The 27,529-nt window shown below is 38.3% G+C and overlaps 1 protein-coding gene across 2 annotated transcripts in view; it reads left to right on the top strand.

Annotated features, from left to right (window-relative positions):
- The window catches only part of CPQ (carboxypeptidase Q), a 344,836-nt gene that overhangs the window by 186,829 nt on the left and 130,478 nt on the right, over nucleotides 1-27,529 (top strand). For both annotated transcript variants that reach the window (XM_030303994.2, XM_030303995.2), the window contains exon 4: nucleotides 6,566-6,677. In XM_030303994.2, coding sequence (XP_030159854.1) covers nucleotides 6,566-6,677 — 112 coding nt within the window. The remainder of the gene's footprint in view (nucleotides 1-6,565; nucleotides 6,678-27,529) is intronic.

The following is a 27,529-nucleotide window of genomic DNA, read 5'->3' as shown; positions in this document are numbered from 1 at the left end:
AACATGCTTGTAATCCAAAGCACTTGCATATCAAAGCCAATTTCCCCATAAGAAATAATGGAAACTCAGATGATTCATTCCACAGCCCAAAAATGTTCACATAAAAATGATTACAATACTGTAATATAATACAAAATAATAAAGAAAATACAAGCTATAAAGAAAAATAAACAAATTAACCTGAACTTACCTTTGAAAACCTTCGTGTGAGGGAGACAAGAGACAGGAGGGTTATTGTGTAGGACGACTTTCACTATCACTAATGGAATCACTGCTATCTATTGGCTCAGTGGAATCTTTTCCTTTTCGAGCAACTTTAACAAGGAACCTATCCAATGATACTTGCTTTTGCCCCCTTTTGAGGATTTCACAGAAATGTGACATTGCATTCATCACCCACAATCCCACAGAGAGAGAAGAACCATTGGCTCAGTTGTGATCATGTGATGTTTGGTGTCACATACTACTTGTATTGCAAGACATCACTCGTTTATCAAGTTAAAATTTATTAGAAATATTTGCTTGTCCTGTGGAACACTCACTGAACAAATTAATCGCAATCCAAGGTTTTACTGTATTTTGAATATAAACCACTTTTTGGTTATATTTATTATAAATATCTTCTCCCAACTTGTAGCAAATCCTCTCATTCTGTTATTCTCTTGATAAACAGGAAGTCTTCATTTTCCTATAGTTGAATTTGTGCATCTTTTCTTGATCCTTTGCATTTTTTGTATCTTGTTGAAGAACACTTCCTCCTCCCCTAAAGACATGAAAATATTTTTCTTTTTCTTACAAAAGTTTTAAGTTTTGACTTCACTTAAGTATTTAGTCCCTTAAATAACTATATTTTTCATTTCCATTTGACTTTGTAACTATAGTTTCCATCTCTCTGATGAAATTTCCCGTCTTTTCCACTAGATTTTTAACATATTAATCATAATTATTTTAAACTCCTTGTCTGATATTTTGAATATATGGGCTACATTGGGTCGACGGTATTGTGTTGAATATTGTATTTCCTGACAACGGATTGTTTTATTTCTTGCCTATTTTATATGTCATAATTTTGATTGCATGCTAGATGTCATATGTACCAGAACAGTGGAGCCTGAGGTGAACAGTATGTGAGTGCAAAAGTGCTTACTCCTCTTCTGTCCAGCCATTAGTCTGAGAGTGGATGAGTCCATCTTTCATTGCTGAGCTAGGTTTGGATTTTATTGTCTCTATTCTTACCTTTGGTGCTCCCATGTTTCAAATTTCTCTAGCAGTGGGTTGCTGCTACTCTGTTTTTAGTGTAGGGATTGGGTTGCTTGGAGGACTTTTCTCAGTATTGTGCTTTATCCTCAGCTTTCAGCAGGCTCTGTATGTTGGCACCACAGCGGGTGTTTCTCTCTGTGCTCCTGCCCTTCCCTCGGCTATAAGCTGTTAATGCTGTGCTTGTTACTCACTGGGGACTCCTGGTGGGGACAGGGTAGTTTCTTGGTTCTCCTGCCCCTAGGTCTCAGCCAGGCTCTGTGTGCCTGAGGACAAGAGTGGGGCTTTCCCAACATTTCTACTCTTTCCCAAGCTCCTGTGGAAGCCAAACTCTGCTGTAGTCATGGGAATGAGTATCCCACCCCACTCCGAGCCCTCACCCCAAGGCAGCAGGACTCTGCTTTAAGTCAATGCAGGATTCTAGGTATGAGCAGGTTTCCTGCCCTCCCCAAGAGGCATCCATGCTTTTCCTAGTGTCAGTACAGGGTGGGAGTGCAATTTTCTACCCCTTTCCCTGTAGCCACTGACCTTTGCCCAGGACTGCCCTGCAAGATAGCACTCTCCCTCTCCCGGAGGGGCAGGTGACTTCTTCCTATGAGAGAAGGGCCCCAGAAGCAGGTTATGTTTGGCGCCTGCCTCCCAATAGTATCTGGTCATCATCTGCACTCCTGCATCACTGAGGCAAGCTCTCTCAGGGCTTCTGCCCTGCTCCCAGTATTTCTTGGGAGTACCTGATGGAGGCCTATGGAAAAGATCTGGAAATTTGGGTACCTAGTGCCTTACGTGAGAGGTTTCCAGGTATTCTAAACTCTCATATTTAACCCACATTCGCCTTTTCAGAATTTGTTAACCTTTTAGTTGTCTTCTTCATTCCTGCTTTTGTCTGCCACCTCTGTCTGTTGCTGGCACCTGTCCCTCCTGTCTGCAAAAGGCCAAGCAACTCATGTGTCCCATCTCTCCTTGAGCTTGTTGTCCTCTGGAATTCAGTGCCTCTGACTGAATCACAATCTGAAATCTCTGATGGGCCTTAAAAAGTTATGCTTTTATAGATCATCCAGATTTCTCTCATTGTTAGGGCAGGCACAGAACACTCCTGTGGCTATCCACCTTTTAGGAGGAAGCACACTGATCTTTCCTCTCCATGCTACCACCACTCTATTTTCTTTCTTTGCCCAGTATTTCTTTATAGCACTTAAAACTACCATCATATCATATTTGTTTATTGTCTGTTTCCCTTACCAGAACGATAATCCCATTAAGATAGAATATTTATTTATTTTTTCATTTCTGTATTTCTGGCCCATAATAGGAACTCAATACAAATTGTTGAATAAATGCATGCAGTGAATGCCAAAGATCGTGGCATTTTCTCCAATACCTTGAATTAACTTGCTTTCATAAGAATGTACTTCCACTGAGGCTGTTTTCTCTCCTTGTTCTGCCATATTTTTCATACGTCCCATTTTGATTATGTTCTTACTCATCATTTAATCAGGCAAATCTATTTGCACTAGTGTCTCCGGATGTACCAATAATGAAGACGTAAGGGGCTTGTCCTTGAGGCTGCTGTCTGTCTACCCTTGATTTAGTTTATCTCTGCTCTCAGGCCCACAGCTGGCCTGTAGGGGGTTGTGTGCCACGGCTGGTCTTTGTTCATCTTAGCAGGTTCCCATCCGGTGTGTTTCTGCCCTTCTGTGGTAGGTTCTCTCTCCCACCGCCCCATCCGACCTCAAGGCCTGAGTCTTTGGTGGTCAAGGCTAATGTGTTCCTCACAAATAAGAAGCTGCATTTCAGATCATCACAGTTCTGCTTCTGCCTTCCTAATTGTTTTGGTGTGCCTGCTATTGCCGCTGTTGTTGTTTTAATAACTTTTACTCTTTGCTGTGTTTGGAAGAGATGGTGGTAAAAAGGAAAGTGGTGGGTGGGGAATTGGTCAGTGCTGTACCTGCCTCGGGGAGCAGCACACAAGAGGAGTAAATAGGTGGGTGTCCCACTTCTCTGTTAGTTCTAGGCCATCCTGTTGCAGTAAGGGCTCCACATCTGGCAACAGAGGCAGTGAAGGGACTGTGTATTTTCCTGTCTTTTACCAGGTGATTCTTTTTCAAGAAACTAGAGCTTACTGTGTCTCTTGGTAGTCTGTTTTTAGTATGTTTGCCTAAATCGGATACAGATGTATTATAAGTAATGTTCGTTTCTGCCTGACCCTGACACAAGGCATGGTGAGTTTGTATGTTGTACTGGTTTATCCTTTGTGGGACTGCATTAAAGCATGATAATGCAGATACCGTGTTGAATGAGACCTTGTGCATCACTATTTTCTTTTTCTTTTTCTTTTTCTTTTTTTTTTTTTTGCATCACTGTTTTCTAAGGGGAGTAGAGCTCTTATGATTCGGAAAACTCAAGTTTGTTAAAAATGCTACTGAATTGTCATTACCTACTTTTTATATCAAAATTACAGCTGCTGTCTCACAGTGGCCCCCAATATATTTTCTGATTTTAAAAAACATATTAAAATAAGCTCTTATAATCTACATGGTTTGTAGTCAATCTTCTTTAGCACTGTGCCAAAGACCTTATTTTATGGGATAACATTTAGTTTCCTATCATTCAAAACCATTTCTCCCACCTTTTAATTATTTAAGTAATAATTCTGGGTTGATAATGGAGGCATTTTAGAAAACATAAATAAGTATGATTGTAAAATAACCTCAATTATTCTGAAAGATGAAATAACAGCTACCTTGATTTAGTTACTCATATGTGTTAACTGGGAAAAAGTTCATTAAAACACATTTTGACACTTTTAATCCACGGGAACTCCAATTTCATTGAGAAAATGGGTCCGAGGATGGTGAGAATGTTGACTAATTGGCTTGTCCATCCCACATGGGATTACACCAACGTCTGAGTCAGAATTTCCTGCTATTGCAGCATGTTTTCTTCTTCATTTTTTTCCTCTTTCCTTAGAAACAATCCATTTGGGTTCATTACATGGCCATTTGTTAGTCTCGTTAGTTACAAGGCATTGTACTTGTTTGTGACTACAATGAAGTCATGCCGGCTGGGTCTGGCTGTGTGTGTATGCAGAGTCAATGGAGGATCCTACAGCTGCCTGGGGAATCAGGCAGTGCAAGGGGTCACCCTGATATTTCAGAACCCAAATCCTGCTTTCCCAAAGTCATGGGGCATTTTTGTTTCATTCATCGAGAAGATTCGTTCAACTTTGGTTTGCTTACTACATGCTGTATATAGACATCAATCTGTTGAACTTTTGGAAACTTTTTATTGGTATGTAATGTTCTCAGAGAAAGTGTACAGATCCTAAGTGTGTAACAAGATAAGCTTTTACAAACTGAGCACACCTGTGTAACTGTACCCAGATCAGGAAACAGAATGTGCCCAGCACCCCAGAAGCTCTCCTTCATGTCACTAACCCTTCTCACCTTGGGTAACCATTCTCCTTTGTTTTGATTGTTTTTATATTTTATATACATGGAATTATACATGATATATATTATTTTGTGTCTGGCTTCTTTCATTTCATAATGTTTATGAGATTTATCTCCATTGATCATGTATTGTGTTCGTTCATTATTACTACTATGTAGTGTTCCATTGATCAGTACAACACAGTTTATTCATTCCTCTGTTAACAGGCATTAAAGTAGTTTCCTTTGGTGGGGGGGGGGGGGGGGGGGCCATTATGAACATTCTGAGCATTCTAGTACATCTCTTTTGGTGAAGGTATACATACACACATACATTCCTGTTGGATATATATAGAAGTGGAAGTGTTGGGGCACACACAGGGTGTGTGTATGTTCAGACTCAGTAGATAAATCAGTTTTCCAGAGTGGTTATAAGCACTTACACTCATACCAACAGTGTGTGAGAGTTCCAGTCTATCTCCTCACCAATATTTGACATTTTCTATCTTTTTTATTTTAGTCATTTTGGTGGAAATGTATTGAATGTGGTTTAATTTGTATTTCCTTGATGATAGTGAACCCAAGCACCTTTTCGCTTGATTATTAGTATTTGTATGCCTATTTTTATGAGTTGTCAATTCAAGTCTTTTGCCCATGTTTTTATAAGTTGACTCCCTGTTTATTTCTGTTTGGTAGGAGTTTTTTATATAGTCTGGATATGGTTCCTTTGCTGTGTATATGTATTGTAAATATCTTCTCTTCCTCTGTGGGTTGCCTTTTCACTCTTGTAATGGGGTCTTTTGATGAACAGATACTCCTTATTTTTTAAAAGTTCAGTTTGTTACTTTTTCTTTTATGGTGTGTGCTCTTTGCCTACTCCAAGTTGACAAAACTGTTCTATGCTTTCCTCTAACATCTTTATTTAGATTTGTAATCTATCTGATTTGACATTCATATATTGTGTGAAATAGAGGTCAAGGTACAATTTTTCCATATGGATATCCCATTAAGCAAGCATCACTTAACTTGCTTTGTTTAAAATGTTTTAATGAAATTTAGTTTTATTGAAATATGGTTTCTATTTTCCTGGAGATAATTACTAATGATTCTTGAAAATAATTTAAAACTTTGGTGATTTAAAATTTGTAATATAATCTGCAGACTTATTTAAGACTAGTGTAAATTAAATTTTTTTTAAAAGTTCTTTGTCTAACTAGACTGTAGTTTGTAACCCCAGTATATTTATTTATTAACACCAGAGTGATTTATAGTACACAGATCATAAACTGAGGGTTTATGGGGGGTGGGAGGGAGGGGTGGGTGGGTGATGGGTATTGAGGGCACCTGTTGGGATGAGCACTGGGTGTTGTATGGAAACCAATTTGACAATAAATTTCATAATAAAAAATAAAAAATGCTAAAAAAATAATAAAAATAATAAAAAATAAAAAATTATCGTTCTCACTTTTTCATTTGAATTCAGTTCAACACATGTTTATTATTGTCTGCTAGAATTTGGGACAGTTGAGAATATAGTTGAAGTTTTGAGCCCCATTTATGTCATTTAGCTTTTAAGCCATATAATAAAGTTGTAAAACATCGGTCAGTAATAAACCATTTCACTTTAGTATTCAAACTTATATTAGTGAAGAGAAGTACAAAGTGAGAATTTTTATTACTGTTAGGATGACCTTACACCCTTTATATAGAGCGTTATACCAGGTTTTCCACTAGTAATGACATAGATCTTTTAAGATGTAAAAATAGAAAAGAAAATATAAAAGTTTCATTTCTATATTTGGAATGACTATGAATGCTTCCTCTTTGATGTCATTTCTGCTTAGTTTTATTTTTTTTTCTCTTTTTATTGTTTGTTCTAGGTCGTACTGGTCAGTGGACATCTGGACAGCTGGGATGTGGGGCAGGGTGCCATGGATGATGGCGGTGGAGCCTTTATATCATGGGAAGCACTCTCGCTTATTAAAGATCTTGGTAAATATTTAGAAAGTCATTAACCAATGTATGAGGATCTCAGTAGTGACATGTTTAACTCAACACACAAAATACTGAACAGATTAGTGACTGTAGTATGTTCAGAGATCCTCCTGAGATCTATGTGTTCGTTAGTTTATTCTCAGAAAAGAATGAATTTGTCCCCTTAAAGAAAGAAATTTTTATTCAAGTGTATGCCAGATATCCAAAGTATCAAATATGAGGCACTAGGGAAAAAGAACAAGCAAATAAAACTGTAGCGAATATAACCACATCAGCTGGAGACTATGTAAGGAAACCATGACCAAGTCCAAAGAAAAGTCAGCAGCTCCCCCTGCCTCCTTTTCCTTGTTCATCTTAAAGACATTATTAGGCTGTTAGGATAGCTTTACTGCAGCTATCTTTCCATGGCAGAAGTCAAAGAGAGCAATGCAGAACTGAAGGAATGATCCTTCAATAAGGACCCACAATAAGGAATCTAGGCTGGAAAACAGGAACTTCCAGGTGAACCTAGAAATGAAGAAGATGGACAGGCATACAAAGGATAAGCTAATAGTAAAGCAGTTTTTGATGACCCTATTTGCACACACAAAAAACATATATTTCCTCTTTGTGTGCTGGTCAAAAAGGTGGATTTTGAGTGAGGTTAGAAATAATGAAACAGTCTGGGGGCGCCTGGATGGCTCAGTTGGTTATGTGTCCAACTCTTGGTTTGGGCTCAAGTCATGATCTTGCAGTTATGAGATTGAGCCCCAGGTGGAACTCTGCACTGAGTGCAGTGCCTGCTTGAGATTCTCTCCCTCTCTCTCTCTCTCTCTCTCTCTGTACCCCTCCCCCCCACACTCTTTCCCTCTCAAAATAAATAAATAAACTTAGAAAAATAGAAATAATGAAACAATTTGAAGAGTCCCACATCTGAGTTAGGGCAGGGGTGGCTTTAAAATGCCTCATCAGCACAATGTTTTTTCATAACTGTGAAGTAGCCTCAGCTTCATATACAGTAAAGATCAGAGCATCCTTTTTGGTGAAGGCTTTCTCTCTCTCTCTCTCTCTCTCTCTCTCTCTCTCTATATATATATATATATGTATGTATGTATATGTTTAAATTCATACATTTCTTCCAGTGTTTAATAACCCTTCTAATCTTATAAATAAGCCTATTAAATAATTGGCCATATTAACAATAGATTGCTGAAATGGTCTTGCTTAGGCATATCTTTGGTGTGCCATTTTGGTTTATGTCTTACTTGTGTTTTAAAAATGGGGAAATGGAGAGGTAGTTGTGAGTTTTGTACTTCTAAACAGTCCTGTGTCCCTTAACCTTGATACTACTGACGTTTGGGGCTACATGATTCTTTATTGTGGGGTCTGTCTCATGCATGTAGGATGTTTAGCAGCATCCCTGGACTCTATCTACGAGATACCAATAAGCACCATCCCCCTCAAGTTTTAACAACCAAAATGGTCTCCAGACATTGCCAAATATCCCTTGGCAGGTCAGGGGTGGTAGTGGAGGAATGCATAAAATTTCTCCACTAAAATAAACTAATAAAAAAAAAATCACTAAGAGACCTGAATACAGGACCTTTTTTTTTTTTTTTTTTTTTTTAGAGAGAGAAAATGAACTCATTGGAAACCTTACATTCCATGTACTTACACTTTCAACACTTCCGTACTGAACACCTACTGTATGAAACCACTCGGTAAAATCTGGACATACAGAAAGGTTTAAAACATGTCCTCTGTTCTTAAGAACCCTTAGAATAGAATTGGAGCATACACAAGCACCTACACATATAGGTGCCAGTATAGACATAATTTCAAGGTCTGCTTTTAGAATTGTGTAAGGTTTGAGAGAGATGAATTGTCCAGCAAACAAAACCCAAAAACATGCATTCCTTCAGAGAAGATCTGGGGTACTCTATGTGTGAATCCTCTCCTCCTTCCCTTAAAAATATTCCCTTGGTGGTCTGTTCTCTCTGTCCTTACCTTCACTCCGGAATGAAGTGGGTTCTAGACATGAGGCAGGCAGATATCAAACATTTCCCTCTTTATAGGGCCCAGATATGCGTTTGGGAAGTTGATTTTATTTTGATGTGTTCAGCCAGCTTGATTAGAAACAAAGTGGTATAGCAAAGAGAGAACCAGACCCATCTGAATCAGAGTTTACGTCACTCTGTGCCTCAAACTGCTTTTTTGGCCTCAGGCAGGTCATTTGAACTCTCTGGTCTTAATTTTCTTTATCTCTTTTAACTGTAAGCTTCCAGAATATTTTATCTGCTTTAGATGGGAATAAAAATGATGTCTTCTCTAGGCTTTGAATCTAACATTTTTAGTATTCAGCATGGAATCCTAAATCACCATTAACTGAGTTGGATTCAGTTGCATGGATGAATATAACATCATGCAAAGGTGGATTAAGTATTTTTTTTCAACACTGACTTCAGTTGCTTTTGATAGCTAGTAAACAGCCTCCTTCAATTCAAGACTTAACTCTCCTATAGGTTTCTGAAAACCTATGAAGAAACCTATGTTTATTCATGTAAACATATGAAAACAAACTCTAAAATAAAGAGTCATATTTCTTTTGAGTAGGTGTTAAGAGGTAGCATGACATACTGTTAAAAGGCATAGGACTATGGAGCCAGACTGCCTGAGTTCATATCCTGGCTCTGCATTTACAAAGTGTGTGGCTTTTGCCTTTCTGTGCCTCAGTTTTCTCATCTGTGAAATTGGGATAATAATGTTCCTAACTCATACAGTTGCTTTGAAAACTAAATAGTCTACTCACATAATGTACTTAGAATAGTGTCTGATCCAACCGAGTACTCAATAAATGTTAACTTTTATTATTTAATAAGCGTAACTCTGACAGTACTATATTTTTTATGTAAAGGAGAATGATAATTTTTTTTACCCTTACCCCCATTAGTAATTATATTGCTTCTTCACTTAATATGTTAGTTAAACTGATGTAACTCTAGGTCCAGCTGCTGTGGTATACCTAAATATGCTTTCTCTTTACTATTTAAGCTGTCTCTTATATGATGGAAACCCAGTGACTCCTTCACTTTTTTCTACTTTCATACTACATTTTCAGGCGTCTGAATTTCTCCTTGTCACTTCCTGCTTAGGTCAAATGCCCAGTGTCATCTCTGTACCTCACTTCCTGTGATTGTGCCCACTGAGTCTTACTCTTTAAAGTTAAAATTAGATTGTGAATTTCTATTTGTAGATTGCCTATGTGTTTTAATACAAAGAGCTGGGTCCAACATGTGACATATGAGTTCTAGTTGAAAATAACTGGTACACATGAACAAGAAATAGGACTTTGGGAAATGGATTCATAATTATATTACTTAACTATATTAAGCCCAAACTATTTAAGTGGTGAAGTATGAAAACTCTGTGGCAATGTCTTTTTCCAAGGAAAGTAACTTCTTTTGGCTGCTGTTCCTTGGACGACATGTCATGCAGCACGCGTGTATGTCAAAGTCCTACAGTGGGGCTTGTGAATTTGAATGTTGGTCAAGCAGGGATTTCTGATATTTAGGAATATAGTTCTAAGGTCCATCCTTCCCTCCTTATCTCTTTTCCTTTGTTCTCTTCTTTTACTATTATTATAGGTTCACTCTTTTGCCCAGGCCCTCAGCTAAAATTATATTCAATTAATCTAACAGAAGAGATATTTGTGCTTTCCAAATATAATCAGTCATTCCTGTGTAACTGTCAACAGAAGGCTATTTGCTTTGAAATGCTATTGAATACTTCTTTGTGTTTGTGGTTTACTGGACTTGAAACTGTTTATTTGAAATGTCATTTCCTGGAATGTTCTGGTGTCAGTGAACAAAGCCTATGGCAAAGGATCCTGTGCTTCAGAATGTTCATTTGGCACTTGAAAAATAAACCACCATCCATCCCCAAATTCTTCCAAATTTACCATTTTCTGTGAAGTTAGAATTTTGAGTTTTTAGGCCTAAACAAAGGGAAAAGATCAGAAGTAATAGCACTACTGGGTTGTTGAAATGAGGAATATGTGTGAAACATCTTTCTAGAGAAATTTAAATGTGAGCATCCTGGTTGTGATTATTACAGAGCTTGAGAGTCTATGTGTTAGAAAAATATTTTATTTGTAAATTCCTTCACTGATTCGCTCAACAAATACTCACGGTGCACTGGCCTGCATGTCAGTGAGTGCCAGATGCCTTGTACCAAAGAGGAATGAGACATGGTCCTTGAAGGCCTTGAAGTGAGAGAGACATTGAATTCAAAAATTGCCATGAAACTGTTTTAAGTTCTTAAATTGAAGGATGTACAAACTGCTTTGGGCACCTAGGAGCGGGAGGGATTGGTATGGCTTAGCTGGGTCAAAGCACCTTCACAAAGGTGATAGTTAAGCTTTCTTTTATAAAGATAAATAGAAATTCCTGAAGCAAAAGGGGCACAATGAAGAATTCCCAGGAGAGCACAGAGCCTCCAGGCCTGCACATCATTAAAAATGAGGAATAAATTGTTGACAGTAGCAGTGTTGGGATCGTAAGGGAAGAGAGGATTTGCAAAATTGCAGGAAATGTTCACTTTTTATTTAATATTTTTAATAACATTACATTTTTGTATAGTAAGAAGTTGTGATTTTAGTAATCAAGGGAAAAAAAACCTTCAAAAGCCAAAGGAAAGATTCTTGGCATTGCCATTATCATAAACATTGTTTTAACAGGAACAACAGAGCAGAAGTAGGAAGTAGGAAGAGTTATGCAGGAGCCGTCAAGCCCTCCCAGCCCAGAAGTACACAAGGGCACACAGCCACATGCATGCCAAGGCTTTGGACTAGTCAGAGCTTTAAGTACCCATTTCGAGTGCAGTGGGTTCTCTCTTAGAGGGATGCATACATCCAGTGAGAGGATTTCTTTCTCTCCTGTCAAACCTCCCTTGAAAAATTCCCAGGCGGTCCAATCCAGAATAACCAAGCAAGGGAAATGAACAGCTTCCAATGAGATGGAAATCTAAAAGGTAGAGCTAGAGACAGGTAGAGCCCTGAAGCCAACTTGACACCTGCCCAGACTAAAAAGGCAATCCCACTTGGAAAGGACCTCCTCCCTGCCCTGGGCTTAGTCATACCTCTGAGTATAATAACTGTTCTAAAAGCTAACATCTACAGAATATTACTGTGTTTTGGACATCGTGTTAAGTACTCCACTATGCACACGCTCTCTTTTCTTCTGGACAACTCCAAGGTGTGGATACACTTGTTATACCCATTTTACAGAAGAGGAAACTGAAGCAAAGAAAAGTATCCTGTTCAGGGTCACAGAGCTATCACATAAAAAAGTTAAATCCAGGCAGCCTGACTCCTTACTCGTACGTACTTGGTAATACTGTTTTACTGGAACAGCATGGCTAGTCTATTTCTAGGAACACTCATCCTCAGGATATTGAGACATTATATTTAAAAAAAAGTGTCTGATAGTCAAATAAATTTAGGAAACACCCTGGATAATTTCTTCATTCATCAGAAAACATTTGTTGGGAGAGTATTCAAATTCGTGGATAGAGTATGCTTTGGGAAACACTGCTCTGGGGGCATTATTGGTGTTGACAGAACTGACCAAGAATCCAAGAATGCAGGCTCAGGTACGCTTTATGGAACTGAGTACAAAAAGCCTTGGATTGATTTTCATTCCAGATTTTCTAGGCTGTGTTTGGGATCTGTGGTTGCCTGAATATTGACAAGATAGAACTATTCAATGCTTCCCTAATTGGCATAATAGAGACTGTTCTTGTATTTCTTCTTGAAGAGCATTTGTACCCATGTGCAAACTCTATGCAACAACTAACTTCTTCTCCATGCTCTCTGAGCCTATTTTATTTAAATGAATATGGTATTATCAGAAATGTTTGACATGTGCTAAGGGCTCTCCCTTCCAGGTTTTTCTGTGGCTCCAGAGGAATCAGAATTTGGTAGCATTTTTCTTTCCTAGAAGGAATTTTTGTCTTCAAACATGCCACAAACTCTCTGTCCTCTCACTTCGGATGCTGTTCCTCTGTAATTGTTTTTGTGAGCACAAGAAGGGAGACTGGTAGGTATCCTCTGGGATAAGTATCCTCTTAAAATCACTGATCCTCAAAACCTTTGGGGAATGATACGTCTGCTGCGGAACTGTCTAAAAAATTAGCTTGTTTTAAGTCTTAGAAAAAAAAACTTTCCCTCCCAACATTAAATTTCATTTTTATTAATTTAAATTTTAATGTCTAGATGGTGGTTTTCTTTCTTCTGAACAAATTTTGGTCTTGACTTTTTATAACTGTATTTAACAAGACAAATACCTAGAACAGTAGAAGAATTAGACTCTAAGAATTTGCTTGCTCTTTTTCCTTTTTTAAAATTTTACTTCTAAAAGTAGCTTTACTGTTATGGGCATTCATAGCCTCTTCTCATGGTTTTTTTGAGGATGATCTTCTCATTTGTTTTTATTTAGGTATGTTATTTCCTCTAGTGGCAAGTTATATAGTATCTGGCTTTACCGTAAGACCTGTAGCAGATACGTATTTTTTTTTCAGCTGAGAATTGCTGAGAACTTTTCCTGAGTTTTAATCACGTGTGTAAGTTTCACTAAAATACTTAGCATCTTTACATCTCGTTAGCTAACACAGACATTTCCACTGACATGTGTAAAATGACAAACCGTATGTAGATTGATCTTCGAAATGTTTCCATGAGATAAAGTGAAATGAATCACTTAGAATTTCTTCTGCCTGTTAGTTTGGATGTGATATGGGAGATTCAGTAGTCATTTTAGACCCTTAGGCTGCATGAATACTGCTGTTATTATTCTATCTGTTAGTTAGAATATACCATTTCTATGTAAAAGTAGACAAAACCCAGGCCCAGTGGCTTACAAATTGTGAGCAGTCCTTCCTGTCTGACAGAGTCTGGACGGATAGCCGATGAACACTGTGAGACGAAGGTCTCATGGGACCCCTTTCTCCACAGCGTGCTCAGCTTCCTCCCCCACATCTGCTTTGATTTGGCCCACATGCCTTAGAAAGTTAAGAAATGTGGTGTTGTTAGAGGAATCGGAAGCTTTGGTATTATTTATCCTGGAGAAGAAGGACTATGGGAAGACTTAATGATGGTATGCTTAGTGCCCCAGTGGATTTCCTCCCACCCAAGAATGGGATCTGTAGAAGTCCAGGGTGGGACTGTCTGGGAAATGTAGGCTACTTCATTAAAACAGTATCATCACAGTATTGCACAAATTGGCTCACAAGGAGATCTCCTATTTCAGTAATAAATATTGAACATCTATTTCATGCCAGCCAAATAAAATGGATAGACCACAAGTCCCTCCATGAAGGAACTCCTCGTCAGGCAGCAATAGCATCACATGCTATTTGAGACATTTGAGCTGAGCCTTGAAAGGGTGGGAGGTAGGAGAATAAAGGACAAAATTAGAGCTCACAGAAGTACATAGTTTGAGGAGTGGAGGCTGTTTCTATAAGTCTAGAGCAATAGATGAGTGAAGAGTGACTGGCAATGAGTCAAATGAAAGGTAAGGGTCAGTTTGTCAGGGACACTAGATGCAAAGCTAAAGTTTGCTAAGGCAAAGGGAGCCATTGAACATTTTAAGCATGGGATTGACATGATAGGAGTTCTTTCTAAAATAAAGATATCAGGTAGATGTTATCCTTCAACTTATAAAGAAGTACGGTGAACAGAATGGAGACACAGGAAGATGGACTGGGGAGATCCCAGCTATACAGAGTCTGGAAAACCACAACTTTGGAATTACAATTTTGTTTGCTATGGGGCTAACAAGCCAGTTTCTACCTCTCTATGCTAAATATACCAAAGAGGAAGTGATGGGGTTTCCAGAGATGTTGTGTTCTTCGCCTACACACTTCTCTGCATCATGCTAATGCTGCATTTTGCAAAAAACTGTGGTTTTCCCAGCTTAGAATGAATTCTGTTCCAGTAAACTTGCCCAGAAAAAGAGATCTGCAAACAAACAAGAAAATATGCTATAAACATCTGATTGGACCTTTATGGTTAAATGGATTTTTTCAATGTTCCTGGCAGACAAAGGTTAATTTAATTCAAACTTAGGTTCTTCCAATCCTGTGGACATTCTCAAAATCAAGCTCTAGGAATGGAAAATTTCTACCAAGTGTGTGATAGCAACGACAGGCTAAATAAAGTATTGAAAGAAGTTGACTGTTAAGGCGCCTAGGTAGCTCAGTTGGTTAAGCATCTGACTTTTGATTTTGCCTCGGGTCATGATCTTGTGGTTTTTGAGTTCGAACCCTGTGTTGAGCTCTGTGCTGACAGCGTGGAGCTTGCTTGGGATTCTGTCTCTCTCTCTGCCGTTCCCCTGTGCTCTCTCTCTCTTACTCTGTCTTTCAAAAATAAATAAACTTTAAAAAAATGTTGCCTATTATTAGATTATTTGTAATACTGCTAATGCCCTCCTCATATTGGATCATCATTATTGATGAGCTGATATTCAGCCCATGTCCTTGCAAGATGCCAGCATCCCCAGGCAATACCATGTGACCCAGGTCTCATGGGCTTTTCAAGTCTTTAAATCTCCTTCCTTACTCCTTAAATAACTCAAAATCTGCAGATAAATGAGAGGCAGCCTATACAGCAAAATAAGCATGTTAAGAGTATCTTAGATTATGGGGCGCCTGGGTGGCGCAGTCGGTTAAGCGTCCGACTTCAGCCAGGTCACGATCTCGCGGTCTGTGAGTTCGAGCCCCGCGTCGGGCTCTGGGCTGATGGCTCAGAGCCTGGAGCCTGTTTCCGATTCTGTGTCTCCCTCTCTCTCTGCCCCTCGCCCGTTCATGCTCTGTTTCTCTCTGTCCCAAAAATAAATAAACGTTGAAAAAAAAAAAAAAAGAGTATCTTAGATTCAAGTCTTTCTATGCTACTTAGTAGCTGTATTATGTTGGACAAATTATTTAACCTTTTAGATCTCACTTTTCCCTTCCTTACAATAGAAGTGTAATCCTGAGTAGTTGAGAGGATAATTTGAAATAATTTAGACAGTGTCTGGCCCCTACTAGGTCATCAATAATAATAACTATTTCGTTGGGTACTAATTGCCAAAACAACAAGGGTGGATATTTCAGCAAAGGATATAATCTCAGGATTGACTCTGTCTGTCTATATCTTGTTTCATAGTCCAGCTGGGGTCAGAGACGTCCCCAGAGCAGAGAAGCCCTCATAATAAAAGAATAGCAGATTCCGATGAGCCAAACTGAAACCATCATCCCAGTATAGCCACCATCCACATGTATACATGACTGATTCTCTTCTCACTGCTACAGAGAAGGTCACTTAATAGATTCTTCATAAATGTGATGCAGAATTAAAATAACACTCACAGGACATGGGAATGGAAAGATCTTTACCTTTTCCTGTCCCCTTTGTTCTCACTGCTAATGTCTCTAACCTAGGAACACTGTATATACAAAGTTTTATAATAAACCTGAAGAAAAAAATGGTAAAAACAGGAAATGGCTGTTTGAGGGCAACATAATTTGCTACAAAGTAAGTGGTTTGAAATGTAGGGAAAAAATCAAGGCGGAAAAAACAAAGAATCAAATCTAGTGTTTACTGTTTACAATTTACCCTGGTGGCTGAGTTCTCAAGAAACCTTTCTATTTTTAATATAATCAAAACCCTAAAATCTCCACGCATTCTCAGAAGATCCTCATGCATAGAAAACTGTGGATGATGACCACTGATGCCTGTATGATCATTCTTTCTGAGTGGCATCTTTTAAAAGGAATATATTTAAAATGTATTTAAAACTATTCTGACTTATTGCTTTGGTTAATGTGTGGGAAAATATAATTAAGAAGTGTTTCAAAGGCTATATTTCTCTTCTCATCACCATAGACCATATATCCATTAGCTATCCCAAATTCACTTGTTTCAGGCAGCATGTTAGAACAAAGAAATATTTTATGAAGTGCTTCATTCTAGAATTACTCCTTTTCTGAAAGAGGAAAGTGTGAATTCATCTTTTATAGTTGAATAATTTTAGATAAAATAATTTGAAGGCCATTTTGGCCACAAATAGAGAGTTAGAGGAATTTTTAAATTGATTGCCTTTTTGGAACTTTATTATATTTATTGCAAAAAACAGTGGCTCAATTTATGAAGCAGGGATTTTTGATAAAAATGCAAAATATATGCCAAAAGAACCCTGTGCCCTATATTTTCATATAATAAACACATTAATTGAACAATATAGCAACAAACACTACTTGAATATTTGAGAGAAAGGAGGAGAGAACCAGTATTTATGGAATATCTCCAATGTGTCTGTTACATTATATGACCTTTTTAAATCCTGAAAACAGCCCTCCAAGGTATGTCTTTATCATCTCTGGCAGATCACTGGGCCTATTTGGGCCTTAGTTCCTTATTAGGAAAATAAATGACAATATGCTTGCAGGGCTGTTGTATGAATCAAACATAATATAAACAAACACATATCTACCAGAATTGCAACAATGAAAAATCCATGGCATGTAATGTTGAAGAAAATGTTAGTGGCAATGTTGCTACTGATGATGACCATCTCATGAAATTCGTCATCTTGGAATTCAAATAGAGCACTTTGGGAAAGAAGTGATTTTGGATATAGGCAGACAAGGTAACCTTAAAGTGGCTGCCGTAAGAAAATACTTCAGTAGTATCCTATGTTCCATATCAGTAATATCTGTTTGCTAATTACAAATATATATAACATTTCAGGGGGTGGGGGGTATTTTTTGTTTTTTTAAGAATTGACAGTAACAAGGAGTACCCTTGCTTTAGGATGTAAAGTAGGTACAGAGCCTGCTATACCAAGCTCTGAGCTCAGTGCTGTCTATATAGTTCTTACTGAGTCTAGAAGGCAGGAATTACTATTTTCCCTTCTACAGATGAAGGGCCTAAGGCTGATGTTACTTACAACTTACAAAAGTAGAAAATCTCATTTCTTTTTATTTTTTTTAATTTTTTTTTAACGTTTATTTATTTTTGAGACAGAGAGAGACAGAGCATGAACAGGGGAGGATCAGAGAGAGAGGGAGACACAGAATCTGAAACAGGCTCCAGGCTCTGAGCTGTCAGCACAGAGCTGGACGCGGGGCTCGAACTCATGGACCGTGAGATCATGACCTGAGCTGAAGTTGGACGCTTAACCGACTAAGCCACGCAGGTGCCCCTCATTTCTTTTTCTTAATGTTTCTCTTTAAATTTTTTCTTTGCCCACTTTTTTTTTTAACTGAAAAAGACTTCAAATATTTGGAAAACAACGTAGAAAATAAACACTGACATATCCTCCGTTCAGATTTCATAAATGTTAACAATTTCAAATATTTCTTTCAGATCCTTAATTTAAAAGAAATAAAAAATCATCAATAGAGTTGAAACCTGTTTTGTACCTCTCCATGGTCCATCCCCCTCTCTCTCTATGGTTTTAACAAGTGTTCTGATTATTAACATCCTGTAAGTGTGGATATCCAAAAACAGTATCATACAGTTTTTGTGATTTTGAATTTACCTAAATGATGTTTTTTTCTTCTGTATTTGGGTTTGCTCAATTTTATTTATTTCTTCTTTCTTCTTGAAGTGAATGTTTATTAACTGTCAGTCATTAACTGCCAATCTAATTTTCTAACATGCATTTCTCTCTAAGCACTTATGTAACTACTTTCCACAGTTTTGAAATAATGCCTTCATGGCCATCCAGTTAAATATGTTGGAATTTTCATTATGAATTCTTCTTTGAGCCTTTAAATCATTACAGCTTTCTTTAAGTTTCCCAAAGTATGAAGTTATTATCGAGTTATTGAGTTCCAGTTTTGTTACATAGTGATTGTTAAACATGGTTTACAGAATACCGGTTATTTGAAATTCATTGAAACAGAATGTTGGTTTATTACATAGTCAGTTTTTCTTAATATAATTTATTGTCAAATTGGTTTCCATACAACACCCAGTGCTCATCCCGACAAGTGCCCTCCTCAATGCCCATCACCCACTTTCCGCTTTCCTCCACCCCCATCTACCCTTAGTTTGTTCTCAGTCCTTAAGAGTCTCTTATGGTTTGTCTCCCTCCCTCTCTGTAACTTTTTTCCCCCTTACCCTCCCCCTTTAAAAAAATGTATTGTGTTGACTTGAAAAGAATATACAGACTCCTTTCCCCAGGAATAAGGTTGCACATATGATCATTAGAGCAATCTTATTAATCATGCTCTTCAAAACTAATGTATCATTACTAGTTTTTTATCTGTTTGATGTTTTTGAGAAAAGTATTTTAAAAGTTTCCACTAGGATTTCTCCTTGAATTTCTATCAGCTTGGCTTATATAATTTCAGGTTTTGTTGCTTTATATAGTTGAGCCCTAAGACCTTTATCTTTAATAATGATTTTTCCATGCAAGTCTATTTTATCTTGTATTAATATCATTGAACCAACTTTCTTTTGGTTACTCTTTCTATTCCTTTCTTTATCTAAGTCATGTGTTTTAGTTGATTCTGCTGTAAACAGTTTAAAGTTAGATTTTTTTCCCTTTAAAAAAATTTTTTTTAATATTTATTTATTTTTGAAGGAGAGAGAGAGAGAGGCAGAGAGAAAGGGAGACTTAGAATCCAAAGCAGGCTCTAGGCTCTGAAGCAGGCTCTAGGCTCTCAGCACAGAGCCCAACACGGGGCTTGAACTCAGGAACTGTGAGATCATGAGCCGAAGTCAGACACTTAACGGACTGAGCCACCCAGGCACCCCTATAGCTAGATTTTTAAATATTGAATCTTGCAATATCATTTAACAAGGATGTTTGTTGTGTTTATCATGATTACTTATATTTTACCAATTTCCCCCCTTTTTTCTATTAAGGTTGTTACTTTTGTTTTTTGTTTTTTTTGCTTTTTATTAGATTCATTGTTTTTTCTTTCACTCTCTCCCTGTCTTTCCTTCCACTATTTGGCAACTTGCATGTTTTCTATTCTTTTGGTGGTTATTATTAAAATGTTACATGTATGTATGTCTGAATTAAATAATACAGCAATGATAAATTGCTCCAATATATTCCCTTTGATCATGTATATTATTGTTGACTAGCGTTTTAGTTATGCCTTACTTCTAAACCTTCTCCAGGTTTATTATTATTTGGTTATTATATTTTGGCTTTGCCACTTACTAGGTGTGCTACCTTTCAAGTTGTGTAAAGGTGCCATGCCTCAGTTTCCTCATATATATAATGGAGATTATAATCATATCTACCTATAGGTTTATTATAGTAATTAAATGAGCTAGTTCTGTTTCTGGCACAAAACAACTGTTCAGTGAATTTTAGCTGTCATGTCTTTTTAGGTTCCTCCTAGCTGTGACTGTTTCCCAGACTTTCCTTGTTTTTGTTGATCTTGACAGTTTTGAGGAACTCAGTTATTTTGTAGATGCCCATTGATTGCAATTTGTTGGATGTTTTTCTAGGGTTACACTGAGGTTATAGGTTTTGTGAAGAAAGATCATGGAGGTAAAGTGCTGTTCTTATCGCATCTTATCAAGGGTATGTGCCCTCAACATGACTTATCACTGATGGTATTGACCTTGATCACTTGGCTGAGTGTGTTTATCAGGTTTCTCTACTGCAACTCTTCCTCTCCCTTCCATTCAGTACTCTTTAGAAGGAAGTCAGGAAAGTGACACTGTCCATTTACATATTTTTACATATAAAACACCACAATAAGTTAATTTTATTATTTTATACAGGCATTCTTTACTTCTACTTAGCCACGTGTTTTTGTAATGTTTTCGTATTGTGGTAAAATATACATAACAGAAAGTTCAGGCCTACAGTTCAGCAGCATTAAGTACATTCACATTGTTGTGCTACCGTCACCACCATTCGGCTCCAGAACTTTTCATCTTACAAAACTGAAACTTGCTACCCATTAAACACTGTCTCCCCATTCCCCTCTCCCCTCAATTCCGCGCAGCCACAATTCTACTTTCCGTCTCTTGCATTGGCTGTTAACGTAAACTGCATATGGTTTAGGCCATATATCATTATGTAAAGTTTGGGTGTGTAGTTTTTCTTTTTACCATAGTCTTATCTTCATTGAGTCCTTTTTTTTTTTCCTGAGAGAGTGAAGCATGCAAGTGCCTGCACAGCAAATCTACACTTGCTTTGGCTTGATCTCTCTGGGTTTCTGAGATCTTAGACCAGCCTTTCAGTTACTTTCTCAGCCTGGGGTTTTCAAAATCCCCTGGGTTACTGTAGCAGCAGCTTTTACTTTCTGCTCTATATAAATTCCCTTTTTGTTTCTGAAATCTGGGGATTTCTGTCCCTTTCTCTTTATTCCTTTTTCTTGTCTCTTCCTTCCTTCCTCTCCCTCTCTCTCTCTTCTTCCCTTCCTTTCTCTTTCTTGAGTTATGCTATGTACTAAATGATAGTTTGTAGAATTCGCTGTATGATATATAGGAAAGTTGTTAAAGGAATAAATCCATCACAGGGAGAATTTTTTTTCTCCTGTATTCTTCTTTCTTTTCCTTGTATTGTATCTACATGAGAGGCTGGATGTTAGCTGAGCCTGTCTTTGTCATGTCACAACATATGTGAATAAAACTATCATGTTGCTCACCTTAAACTTATACAGTGATGTATGTCAACTATTTCTCAATAGAGCTAGAAAAAATATCATACAGTTAATAAAATTTACATGATGGGGGAAATGCATACTTTCTAAGCATTTCCGTAAATTTTATGAGAAAAAGGTCCCTTCTACATCAGCTTGAGCAGCCAGAAGTCCGACTTCTTTTCTAAGGAAGCAAAACACCTTCGATTCAGCTTGATGCTTGACATCTGGAGAAGACAAGAACTGGGAAATGAGACTAGGGTTCTGTCTGTGACACCCATTGTCATGGAATAACAGAGAGGGAGACAGAGAAGAACTGTGAAAAGCATGAATGGCCAAGGGCAGTGGCCCCAATCATTATGCCATTGAGTTTCCCTAGTATTTTTATCTTCACCTGTGTGCTTTGCAAGATTTTGAAAAAAATAATTTGTTAACAAATATGATGATTTATTTTCAGATTTTGTTAATCACACAATTTTAGAACATAAGTTTTTATGAGATGATCAATGTTACTGTACCAACTTGATCTTCTTCCAACCAAGAGCAAAGAAATTAAATTTACCAATTCAGGTTTACTCAAGGAACCATTTCACTTATAAAGGTATATTTTTTTCTATGTTTTTCACAATATTTGAAATTGGCCTAGAGAGTCCATTTCATGATCTTAGGTTTGGAAACTCTGACATAAAGGTACTGATTAGTGCCCTAGAAAGAAGTCATTCTTGCCTACCTCCTCTCTCTGTCCAGGTTTAGCTCTTGCTAGCTTGTCCAGAAACTGCATCTTCAGCCACTGCTAACCCCCTTCTCGACACAAGTCACACATTCTGCAGAGGTTGGCAACGCAGTTCCCAAGTGGTCTTGGTGCAGGTATTTATTAGCTTACAGAAGATGTTATTTGGACTAGCCAGGGAGATTATCACATAGAATCATCTTGTTGCCACTCGTGACAAATGGTCCCAATTTTCATAGCAGATTAGAAAACCCTGGGCCATCAAAGTAAATGTGTTCATATCAGTGATTCTGCCCAGCTTTGCTAAATGCAACTTATGTAATCAGCTCTCACTTAAAGATGGGGTTTTTGTTTATTCTTTCAGAATAGTGCCTTGGAAAAATGTATACTGATTCTTCTTGGCAGTTGTTAAGCAGATTTTCTCCATTCCGCATTTCTCAACCCCGACGCCCAGCACTGAAAAAGAAACAAATCCTTAATACCAAATCTCAGTCCCTCATGACACTCACACCTGGGCTTACTCTGAAGCCAGCCTGTCATTGAAGGAAAGCAGGCAAAGCACTGGTCACCGAGAGAGCCTGGGGTGGCAGTGGGAAGGTGAATAGGAAGCCATCAGGAGGAGTAGCCATCTCTGTTGCTTTATGTAGTTGAAGAGAGCCTATTTTTAGAATGGGCTTTGCTAGAAGGCTAAACATGCAGGCCTATAGTCTAGGCTTGTGAATTATGCTTGTAGCCTTATAACTTTCCAGACTTACCCCCATGTACATTCTTTTATTGTAATGAATAAAGGTCATTAAGTGAGGGAGTGAGTACATTTAAGGTTACTGCATTTAAGTCTGGGGAATATAGATAACAAGATTGGAATAGGAAAATGATGTTGGTCAGCATTAGTCAGTGGCCCAGAAGGAGTGGAGGTAGGTCCCTGAGGGAGCACATGTAGGGGTCATATGGGAAATGGGCGCACGCACATCATCCAGATCCTTCCACAGGGGCAGCACCTACTCTGTATATCTCAGGGATATTTTGTATTATGCCTACTTGCAGATTCCTACATATGCCCTGCTATTTCACCTCTCCTCATTCACCATGTCTCCATATATTATGTGTACTCATTGTTTTCACTGTCAGCGCCCCATACAAGGTAATACCAATAGTGTCTGTCACATTTAGCAGAACTGACCCTGCACAAATCCTCTGGGCCAGGAAAGTGAGAGGGCCAGAGGGAAGCTTCACTCTGGGGAGTAGAGGAATCCGTTCATGGAGGACTTTGATTTCTTATAGAAACATAGGAAGGTAAGGACTAAAGGGAAAGGAAAGAAGAAAGAGAAAGAAGGTAAAAAGGCACAGCCAGGTAGAAGTGGACCCTGTCTCAGGGAAGAACGGTCAAGTGGAGAAGTGACATCTGGGATGCATGTCATAAAGTCGGATGGTCCACACATCTCCGTCTATTTGATCTGGTCACCGTCATTGCACTGTCTCTGGCTTTTATCCTTTTGTCAATCATTCAGCCTTAATTGCATCATTTAATCATTTTCCTTTTCTCCTTCTTTGCTCCACCTTAGACATCACATCACTATTAACTCAGAGAACTTCCTTTAACCTAGGCAGTCTCCCAGGTAAGCTACTTCTAGTTCTTTTTGATATACTCATCCTTAAAGCAACAGTTATTTCCTCTTTTGGAAGAAGACAGATTTTCTTTAATAATTTTTTCAAGTGGAGAGATTAGTTGTGGTCCCAGTGGCAGATTTTTCATAATTCTCCAATTGCTATAAAAAGTAACTTCATGGCATGCAGTGAATTCCCATGATGGGAGCTGTCCTGTCATTGTGAATTGCTATGATCATCTTTGAAGTGACACTTCGTTCCACACTGTCTGTCAGCAACTATGTAGGGTTTGTTTTGGATTCAAACATGTGCGAGATGAGTTGATCTACATCCAAGAGATTCAAACATTTTTGTTGTTGTTTCTTTTGGATCTGACTGTTGTTCGCTAGTTCAGTTTGGGGGTAGTTTTATTATGTTAGCTGTCCTGAAATTTTATATTCAGATGCAGTTTTACGTACCCTTTCCCCCTCCTTTACCTACTGAAAGATGGCTAGAGAAGAAAAATAGTCTTATTTTTTCTCATTTCATTAAATTTTTAAATAAATCATATTCCTACTACCCTACACAAGTCTTATTTCTTAAAATTTTGATACATGTATTAATTACTTAAGACTGATCAGCATTTTCCCCTGTCTACCACGTACACATCCAGAGTTTTGTTTTCTTTTCAAATCTTCCAGACTGGGAAAAAATGTACTGTTTGTAAGCAGATGATTTAATTTCAATAAATGCCTTTTTTATTCCTCTCTCCCGGTGATTTATTGCTTGAAACCGTGAGAAACATCCAAGCGCAGATGCTGTTTTCCAGCTTTGACAAAACCTTGGTTGTTGACTTCACACACTTGGGAAGATTAATCTGGTATGATTCAATGGTAGAAGTAGTAATATCAGCAGTTAAACCCTTATGAGACAACATCAGGAAGAGGAAACTTTGGTCATTCTGCTTCTTGTTAAGAACAGCTGACAATTTAAAAGGCAGACACTTGCCGAAGGGGGAGGAGATAAAAATGATCAAACAGAAGTGCCTCCCCTTCAGTTAAAGATGAGCTGAGGGTGCTGCATAGTAGTAATAAAATCAAAATCCTAGAAGCTTTCCATGATGAGTGTGCGTATATGTGCTAGTTTTTATTTGGTCTTCAAAACTGAATTTTCCTATGTATTTATTCTCTTTAAGGAGCTACATCTAGATAAAAGTAGATTTTTTTTTTTTTTTTTTTTTTTTTTTTTTTTTTTTTTTGCAAAATACTTGCTCTGTATAAAAGTCTGTTTAAGATGTCATGTTTGCCATGGCCGCATTGAGACTTAGACAAGATTATCTGCTGTGTGAATTGTGTCTGCAAAAGGGAGGCTCTCACATGCCTTCTGCACAACAATTCCACTCATCTGCTGGGAAGCAGGGGTGATTCCCATCATTTCTGAGCACTGCCTATAGAAGGCAGGCCCCCTGCAATGACCACTACTGAGAACCTCGACTATGGGAAAGCATCTTCAAGGGGAAATGATTCTGAAGAAAGAAATGTACATGCCCTGTTATATAAGGAGACGACTGTTGAAGCTTGTCTTCTTATCAAAAGTGTGTGCAGCAGGAGAGAAAAAAAATGAATATTGAGCTGGATTTTTTTTCAAACTCCACCAACCTTAGATAGTGAGTCCTAGGGAGAAAATAGTAGCGAGCCTCAGCACCTAACATTATACCACCCAGACTTCCTCCTTCAGGAAGGAGGAATTCCAGAGGGTCTCAACTGTGCTAAAAGCAATAGGACATTTTCCCTTTGTTCATTGTGGCATTGGTTCCCTGTTTCCTCCCGGACTTTTAGCCACAAGTGGAAATGTATGTTTTTTTTCCGCAACAGTTTTGAGGATCAAGGGATCTTAGTTGCTACAGCTGCAAGGAGATCACAAGGATTGTCTAGTGGAACAATCTGATTGTTCACATGACTAAAGTGAGACCCAGAGAGAATGTGGCTTGTGCAAGGACACAGACCACAGTGTGTATCAGAACCCAGGTATTCTGACTTGTGGCCCAGGACACTCTGTAGTGTACCACACCAGCTGAATCTCATTTCTCTCCAAGACACATCTTCTACTTCACCAGATGGGTCTTCTCCCTGTGTCCTCCATAGACCCTCCTCACTCCCACTTCTGTGCCCTTGCTGATGCCATGTGCCCGCTCAGCGTGCTTTTCTCTTCCAGTGCTTCTACTCAAACCTATCACATCGCACAATGCCCAGCCCAGCCCATTTCCAGTGTGAAGGCTCTGTAGTTCTTCTAGCCCAAATTAACCTCCTCTCTCTCTGGACTTCTTCAGGTTTATTTTTATTCTGTTTCATGTTGGGTCTCAGTTTCCCAAACAGATTATTGTCTCCGATGTCCAAGTTTTTGTCTTCTGCACTATGGTCCTCCTGGCACCTACTGCCAGGCTAGGACCATAGTGACTCCCAGCTTGTTGACAGGCATGTTGAAAAGTCTTCTGTTGGGCAGCTAGAAGAAGTAGGAGAGAGGCCCAGGCGTACAGAACTCAATGCATAGATGTTCAAGACTTCCTTGGAAGTCAAATATCTCCAGCACCTGCCTCAACAGTCATTTTCATTTATCCCTACCTCCAGAGACTATTCAAGCAAGAAGTAGTTCCTATCACTGTTGAGACAGAAGTGTCCCAAAGGTCTTATCAATTTTATAGTTCTGAGATTCACAGTTTCATCTAAAGCTCCCCTTTTTGGAAGAATGGAATGCACAGGATGGGTATTATGATTGATACTCAACATAGACATAGGTGACAGATGACCCCTAGGAAACTCACATGTATACTGATGGTAGAAAGATTTTTTAATGAAAACTAATAAAGACCATAGTTATCCTAAGCAAAGAGCTTGCGTGAATCATAGTGCAGTCCATAGACATATTTTCTCTTTTTAAAATCCCTCCTAAAATAACAGCCCCCTTGTTTAAAGCCAAAAAAAAGTGAAAGACTTCAAGGTCATCTCCAGAAACAAGTGTAATCTATTTAAGCATTTCCCATCCTTATTTATATTAACCATGTTCAAATCTCAGTAGACTTAAAAAGAATGCCTTGGTAGAAAGGGGTCCTTAGAGACAGGCAGGCAGCCAAGCAGTGTAGCAATATAGAAAGAGCCCTGGACTAGAAGTATAAAGACCCAGGTCTGAGGCCTAACTATGCCCCTTACCGTTTCAATAACTCTGTGCAAAGCCTCTTACCAATCTCAGCCTCAGGATTCTCATCTCTTAAATGTGGGTAATAATTCCTGCCCTACACCTAGACAACCTTCACACATATGATGATTTCTGTAACATTTCCTTCACTTCTAGATTGTCAGCTACACAAAGGCAGGGTCTCTTTGTGTCTTGTCACTAAATCTCCAGAACTTGGCCCATAGTAGGGTATGTACTATATTCATTGCTTGATTGGCCAAATAACAGGGGGAAGTTTAAAGGAGTTATAAGCTGTTATTATGATTCTTGCTATCTTTGGATGTTGTTTTGGCTCCCTAGAAGGTGGCAGTTTTTAGTTTGTGTTTGCATTTTCCACTGCCGTGACTGAGAAGGAGCTGAGGCAAAAGACCCACAGTGAATCAACAGAGACCAACCACTGACCCTTGGGCGTTAAGTGAGTAACTTTGAAAGTTCATGGCATTTCTTTGTAAATTCTTCCCTAGCCTTAGTATCTGGCACACAAAGTGGATGGGTTTGACCTTTACTCAGGCTTGTTCTATGTCTCTTGATGTGTGTGTGCCAGCAATCGTCAACAGCAAGGTGACCTTCTCAGCTTATCATCACTGGCTGCTTTTCTTCTGCAGTTCTCTTCTTTGGTCTTTGATGTATGAATAATTTTAGTGACAAACGTAAGCTTCTAATGGTACTATAC

Source organism: Lynx canadensis, chromosome F2, assembly GCF_007474595.2.
Source record: "Lynx canadensis isolate LIC74 chromosome F2, mLynCan4.pri.v2, whole genome shotgun sequence".
Classification (NCBI taxonomy): Eukaryota; Metazoa; Chordata; class Mammalia; order Carnivora; family Felidae; genus Lynx; species Lynx canadensis.
The sequence above is the reverse complement of the archived record's forward strand: the minus strand, read 5'-3'. Positions and strand labels throughout refer to the sequence as shown.